This window comes from Alosa pseudoharengus, unplaced genomic scaffold, assembly GCF_046254945.1.
Source record: "Alosa pseudoharengus isolate Yale_2024_CS ecotype anadromous, Long Island Sound unplaced genomic scaffold, YU_APseudo_1.1 YU_APseudo_1.1_scf_23, whole genome shotgun sequence".
NCBI lineage: Eukaryota > Metazoa > Chordata > Actinopteri > Clupeiformes > Clupeidae > Alosa > Alosa pseudoharengus.
The window spans coordinates 6,545,130-6,552,531 of NW_027468685.1; the positions used below are offsets into that span (position 1 = coordinate 6,545,130).

Consider the following 7,402-nt stretch of genomic DNA (forward strand, 5'->3'; position numbering starts at 1 on the left):
TGTGTGTGTGTGTGTGTGTGTGTGTGTGTGTGTGTGTGTGTGCGTGCGTGCGTGCGTGCGTGCGTGCGTGCGTGTGTGTGTGTGCGTGCGTGCGTGCGTGCGTGCATGTGTGTGTGTGCGTGTGTGTGTGCGTGGAGGGGTTAGTGGTGACCCCTTTTCTAAGGGCTAGGCTCTAATGACACACGCAGCACACGGGCGAAAGATAGGGGAGAAAAGACACACACAGACACATACAGTCGTACACACCAAGAGAAATTGATGTGTTGTAAAACCAGGTGGGCGATTGGTTAAAGGAGCTTTTGCGGTATAAACAATCGAATTCAGTCTTTCAATAACAGGCCCTAAAGATATGAGCTATTGTCTCTTCATTTCTTTTGCAACCAAAATGTCAGACCCGTTTGTGTTTCCTCACTGGTACAGTGAGTCAGAAGTTCTAATGCATCATTCTTGAATGCTTCCAATTGGCCGGCATTCCAAAAAAACACACTGTGACATAATTGTACGATTTCAGCAGAACAACTCGGGGACATGGCCAAGAAAAGCTAAGAACATTCCTTACAGGCAGAGGATAGCCCACTGAAAACGATAGCTCACTGATTCCTAGAACACAATAAGACCAGAGCAACCGAGAAGGAGTACAAATATTAACTGACACTATTCTTCTAAATAATTCCTTTTTTATCTGACTATAGGCCCATACTAGACAAAGGCAAATTGTAAAGTGTCTTCAACAAATATATATTTTTTAAAACACTCCTGAATCAGTAAGTCCAGAAATCAGTAAGTTCACCCTTAACTTAAGCATGACTGAACATTCAAATTAAAATGCAGATATCTGACAATCTGACATGTGTGAATGCACATGCTATCCTGATCACTTATAATGTCCACACCATACCAACTGATAGCTTTTGACCAACTACCCACAATCCACTTTTCTTACACCCACTTCCAGAACTTTCAAGAACAAGTGCTTTTACACTACTCCATGTGCATGTGTGTTCGGAATGAATGTGCTATTACAGGAAGTCCTGCTGCGCTGAGCCTGTCTTGGAACTACCCCCGCAATGGTGATCGACATCACACGACCCAGCCAAAGGAGATATGGGGTGTCAAAACACAACAGACGACTTAGCACAGCAAACTAACGCACAGTTCATAGAGGAAAGGCGTGAAAAACACCCTATTGCAAAAAGGTCTTGTTCTTTCAAGGCTATTATTCCCACCATTATATACTGAATAGTTGTAAAATTACTTGAACACATTTGACAATACTCAGAATTGAACTCTTTGACATTAAGTGACTAATGTGACTAATACTTTGTTAGAGGGTCTGGTCATTCTTTAGTAATGACTATGTCATAAGAGTTGGGTGTTATCTCTCAGACAGAAACCTCCCAGACAACTGTTACTTATTAACATTGTGGCCACCAAGGCCTTCCTACCTTCACAGCACATCCTCCATAGAGGATTATGCATTCTGAAAATGAGAAAGTGACTTAAATAATCAACCCAAAATAATCAACAGCAACTGTGCCTGGTGCCTTCGTCAGGCCTTTATCTATCATCAGTGAGCACTTTTAAAAATGCAAGTCAGTGTACAAATGTAAGTCAAATTCCAAAACCTACATTTTGAGATCACATAGTATAGTATAGTATATATACTCTTTTGATCCCGTGAGGGAAATTTGGTCTCTGCATTTATCCCAATCCGTGAATTAGTGAAACACACACAGCATACAGTGAACACACAGTGAGGTGAAGCACACACTAATCCCGGCGCAGTGAGCTGCCTGCTACAGCGGCGCTCGGGGAGCAGTGAGGGGTTAGGTGCCTTGCTCAAGGGCACTTCTGCCATTTCTACTGGTCGGGGGTTCAAACTGGCAACTCTCCGGTTACAAGTCCGAATCGCTAACCAGTAGGTCGCTGTGCTAACTGTAAGAGGGAGTGCTATCAGCACTGTTACCTTGTACTCCGGTGATGGTCAGGGGCACTCCTTGCACCTGCACCCCTGCCGCCCCGAGCCCAGCGATGTTGACCGTCTGCACGCCGGTCCCCGACGCCAGCTGCGCGGCGTTGAGGGTGATGGGCGTGCCGCCGAGCGCCAGCGGCGTGATCTGCGTGAACGTGGCGCCTCCCCCCGCGGTCGGGTTCCCCCCCGAGGACACGGGCGCCAGCGTGAGCTGCTGCGGCATCGCCGCGTTCTGCACCTGCACCGTCTGCCACTGGATCTGCCCGCTGGGCGAGAGCGTGGGCGCCCGGATCAGAACCTACAGACCATTTCAAGAGAGTTCCATTAGCAGCATCATAGTTGGCCCCACAAGGCTTCCGTTTTAACATTCCATATGTTATCTTAATGCAGAGGAAGTAGATTGGGAACCAAATAGAACGTTCAAGCATTGTTTTTGTTGTTATTGTTGAAAGGGTCTATAGTATATTTAGTATTTAGTTTTGTTATTTTTCTTATCTTCTGTTTATACTTATACTTATATTTACCATTTCTGCTGTAAGTGCATGTTGTGTGTGATGTCTGTATGCTACTGAGACCTTTGAATTTCCCCTTAGGGCTCAATAAAGTATCTATCTATCTATCTATCTATCTATCCATCTATCTACCTGCGCCGTGGGGTTCTGGAAGGCCTGCAGCTGCAGATTCTGCTGGACCGGCTGTAGGGTCTGGCCCGGCTGCAGCTGGATGGAGCCCGGTACCAGCTGCTGCTGCTGCTGGGGCTGCTGGATCTGGATCTGCTGCAGGACCGGGTGGCCCACGATGTGGAACTGCTGGATCTGCTGCTGGATCTGCTGCTGCTGACCCGCCGGGTCCTGGCCCGCTGCTGGCTGGAGGCCGTTGGTCTGGACCTGGACCACGCCGGCGATGCTGCTGGTGGGGGGGTTCTGACTGTCCGCTTCGGCCTGCTGGGCGTCCTTCTCGGCGCCGTCGGCGTCCGACAGCGTTGGGGCTCCGCTGGTCAGCGTGGTGCAGTCCACGGCGGTCACGTCGGTGGCGGCGGCGGTGGTGGTGGTGGTGACGATGCCGGAAGATTCCGGCGCGCCGCTGCACACGGAGATCAAGCCGCCGTTGGAGATGCTGCCGTCGGCGGACTGCACCAGCTGGACGGTGGCCCCTCCCCCTGCCATGTTGTTGATGACGGGCAGGGCGAGGGTCATGCCGCCGATGTTTATGGGCACCGTAGTCACCATAGGGGTCTGGGCACCTTGGATGGTCTGCAGCTGGAGAGGGAAAGAGGGACGAATCTGCAGGGGGATCTGATTGGCTAGGTTCTGGGTGACAAGGTTGGCGCCGCCTGTCCGCTGAGGCGTGGCTAGGATTGCCTGGTTGTTGCCGGCCGAGATCAGCTGTATTTGCTCGGGCTGTACGCTTAATGATGTGGCACTGGTGGGATTTATTTGGATCTGCTGGCCGTCCGCCGTCTGGATGTGCGGTATTACCTGGTACTGGATGCCGCCTGTGGAATTGGGCATGTTTTGGACCTGGATGATCTGAAACTGCTGTTGCTGCTGTGGTTGCTGCTGCTGCTGCTGCAGCTGCTGTTGTCCAGCAGGCACACTGTTAGCGCCAATCACCTTAAGTTTGCGTCCAGAGGCACCATCGCTGGACGCAGCTGTGGCGAAAGTCACACCGGCTTGCGTCAGGCTGTCCTTGGTAACAGTGGTAGGAGCGGACGCGGTGATAATCTGCCAGCCATTGCCGGTGAATTGCGCTGGAACGAGCTCCAGTTGTTGTGTCGGGTTCTGAAGCTGCATGAGGCCCTGGCTCGGGTCAATGATGATCTGCTGCTGTACTCCCGCCTGACCCTCTCCGGTCACGCCCCCTATCTTACTGCATGTGGCCGCTAGCAGCGCGAGTGGAGATGGCTGCGCGTCCTACACACGCACGCAGAGAGAGAGATAGAGAGAAGAACTGTCAAAACTGTGGGCGGGCTTACAGGAAGAGTCGGTGGGTGGGAGTGAACCACATTTTTTCATTTCTCGGCAGAGATGGTTTACAAAATAAAACTAGGTCGCAGACAATTATAACACGGAACACTATATCTTTAAAAAACTGATAACATGCTGCACAAGCAAATCGGCAAAATTATAAGGGTGATTGAAAATCTCTGACAGAGTAACATGTTAGAAGATATATAAATGCAATACGCGCAAAAATATGACTCAACAACTGCACATAGCCTAGAGGTTCACACACAGCAACCGAACACATTCTGAGACGCACACACATGCAGTGAAGGGGACAAAGCTACTACGGAACCAGGAAGTGCTTGCAAGGAACTGGACCAAGCGGTGAGGGCGAGTGTTTTGGATACCTGTGATCCTGAAGTTTTGCCCTTGTCACCTCCTCCTGATTTGCCTCCATCTGTTGCCATAGCTTCCTTCTTCAGATCTGTAAAAATTAAATAATAACCTATATTCAAAGCCACAACAGCCCGATAGCTATCATCATAGCCAAGGCGAATTAACAACCTAACAAAGTAAATATTCTCGAAATAAAATTATTTATTTGAAAACATCTCATTGTGCTCAAAGAGATGCCCTAGGTGGCTAAAATGATACCAACGCGTGGTTCACAGTCCGACCCTGAGCCATGAAAAGTACCATAAACACTGCTAAAGCGGGCTGTCTTTTCGCCACATTGCACAACCAAGATGGATCAATCATGGGAACAAATAAAAGACAGTTAAATCCTGAACACATAACATACTCAACAACAAAAAGCGGGCATAACGTTAACAGATTGGCGATGCATAAAAAGAGGGGTGGAGACGGATGGGAGGGAGGGTACGTACCACTCATCCCGCATTAATAAAACCGGAGAGGAGTTGTTTAAGAAAAAAAAGGCCGGACGCTATGGAGGCAGAGGCAGGCTGAAGCCCGGAGAAGGACGGCCTATTTTTCCACGAATGGCTACTGCTAGGCTGTGGCGTAGCTCCTCCGACCGCTGTCTCTCTCTGGCTCTGACGAAAGACCCACCCGTCAGGAAGGGCGGTACCAAATGCAAAGCACAATTTGTACGCCAGTATATAACAGTAACGTTACACAAAATATGTCCGGACTCGTCACTTTCAGTTCCTCTCAGATGCTGGCTGAACGGAGTCGTGCAGGTGAATTTTCATCCCAGTAAAAAGAATAATCATCGTTGAAGTATGTCCACATCGAAGTTGCGACTGTCTATACCATGGTCCATCCACTTCCATTTAAATATCAAGCGAACACCAGGCCTTTCTCTTGTGTAACAGCAGCCTGGTCGACTTGTCTAGCCTAGTATAATTATCTGCTATTTTTCATTAAATAGTGCCATCTTAATTTTTCTATATTGCACATGCACACTTTTTGATTCACAATTGCATTTGAGCTATAGAAAGATTGCTATGGCTTTTGTGGGCGGATGTTCTCCTCCCACATATTCAGATTGGATGGACCAACCTCACATGCGAAGGTTTATATGGGAGTTGTATTTGGTCTGCATTCGCCTTCAGATATGCTCCATTTCAAAAGACTACTTCTCCCATAGTACTTAGCGCTAAAAACAGCTAGAAGGTTACTCTGGTGTAGTCATGTTCGGTTGAGTGGGAGAGGGAAGGGCGGTGACTTGGACGTTGTGGGGGTTGGGCAAATGGAAACGGGAGGGGAAAGCCAGGATTCTTGTATGTCTACGGGGAAACCTTGCCTCTCACCCATCTCTCGAGTCACACGCCTACTTAGGTGTGCTGGCAGGGAGTTGAAGGAGCAGTTTTGTTTTTTTTGCCATGTCTTACAGCGGGTCGGTGCCTTTTAGCAGGTCATAATATAGGCCTATGGCTACATGAAATTACTTACCATTGCGGGCTTAGCCTACTTCATGTTGATGAAAGTGAGAATGCAAGAGAAAGGCAAAAGCATGGACAAGAAGACAACATAGGCCTATAGCCTACCCTATGCCTACTATGCTGCTCAAATAGCAAGTTCTACTTTAAGCAAATACAGGAACTGTCAACTAAGGGAAGATGCACGTACTCACCAGGAACTAGCCTGCACATAAGCTACAGGTCCATGGTCAAGCAAATCAGCATACTTTCAGTTTGCAGTGCCATTTCATATTGTTATCTAATCTAACAGAAGCGAAGCATGTTCTCTCCTAAGTCAATAAAGGTAATTATCACTACAGTACAGTCTACAGTAGGCCTATTGAGTTTAAGTATAAGTGTAGCTACTCCTTTGATTCCGTGAGGGAAACCAACTAGCCAACTATTGACAATTTTCTTGAGATAATAAAATCCCTCTCCTGTCGAATGTTTGAGGGTGTTGCAGTGTCTGCCTTTGCACATTAGCTCAGAGCTGCCAGGGGCTTTTGGTGAGATGCACAAGTTTCATGAGATCAGCATAGTTTTCTGAGGCATGCATGCCGGAGTAAAACCTCCGGGTTTGAGAGAGGGAGGGGGAGGGAGGGGTGAATGTACAGACGGGGAAAGACAGAGGGAGCGCATTCCATACAAGGCTGTGAAGAGAGAGGAAAAAGTGAGAGACAGAGAGAATAGAGAGAGTGTGTGTGAGAGAGAAAAGAGAGACAGAGCCAGTAAGAGAATATATATATATATATATAGAGAGAGAGAGAACAGAGAGAGAGAGAGAGAGAGAGAGAGAGAGAACAGAGAGAGAGAGAGAGAACAGAGAGAGAGCCAGTAAGAGAATATATATATATATATATAGAGAGAGAGAGAGAGAGAGAACAGAGAGAGAGAGAGAGAACAGAGAGAGAGAGAGAGAGAGAGAGAACAGAGAGAGAGAGAGAACAGAGAGAGAGCGAGAGAGAGAACAGAGAGAGAGAGAGAGAGAGGGTGGAGCAGGGCTTCTAAGAACAAATGGAAATATTTCGTCATAGACGTAGTGGCTGCTTTATTACACGGGTGTTACCGGCGCCTCACCTCTCTCAGCTGTCAGACCCTTGAGACGTATAACCCAGTGGCTGATCAGCTCACCTCTCTCTCAGCTGTCTGACCCTTGAGACATACAGTAGCCCAATGGCTGATCAGCTCACCTCTCTCTCGTCCGTCTGACCCTTGAGACCTAGCCCAATGGCTGATCAGCTCACCTCTCTCTCGTCCGTCTGACCCTTGAGACCTAGCCCAATGGCTGATCAGCTCACCTCTCTCTCGTCCGTCTGACCCTTGAGACCTAGCCCAATGTCTGATCAGCTCACCTCTCTCTCGTCCGTCTGACCCTTGAGACCTAGCCCAATGGCTGATCAGCTCACCTCTCTCTCGTCCGTCTGACCCTTGAGACCTAGCCCAATGTCTGATCAGCCTCATCCTCCACGGAGGACGTGACATAAGGACGTGACACGGCGATGCCTCCTGATGACTTCCCCTTTCCACTCTCACCTCCACCCACACGCTCTTTCTCTTGT

At 48.6% G+C, this 7,402-nt stretch overlaps 1 protein-coding gene across 1 annotated transcript in view; it reads right to left on the reverse strand.

Moving 5' to 3' along the window:
- The window catches only part of sp4 (sp4 transcription factor), a 21,354-nt gene extending 16,051 nt beyond the window's left edge, over window positions 1-5,303 (reverse strand). Inside the window, exons 1-4 of the mRNA XM_076301170.1 lie at window positions 4,806-5,303; window positions 4,326-4,402; window positions 2,617-3,885; window positions 1,967-2,270 (exon numbers count right to left, since the gene is read on the reverse strand). Of these exons, the coding sequence (XP_076157285.1) occupies window positions 1,967-2,270; window positions 2,617-3,885; window positions 4,326-4,402; window positions 4,806-4,812 (1,657 nt within the window). The 5' untranslated portion in view covers window positions 4,813-5,303. The remainder of the gene's footprint in view (window positions 1-1,966; window positions 2,271-2,616; window positions 3,886-4,325; window positions 4,403-4,805) is intronic.
- Between the last annotated feature and the right edge of the window lie 2,099 nt (window positions 5,304-7,402).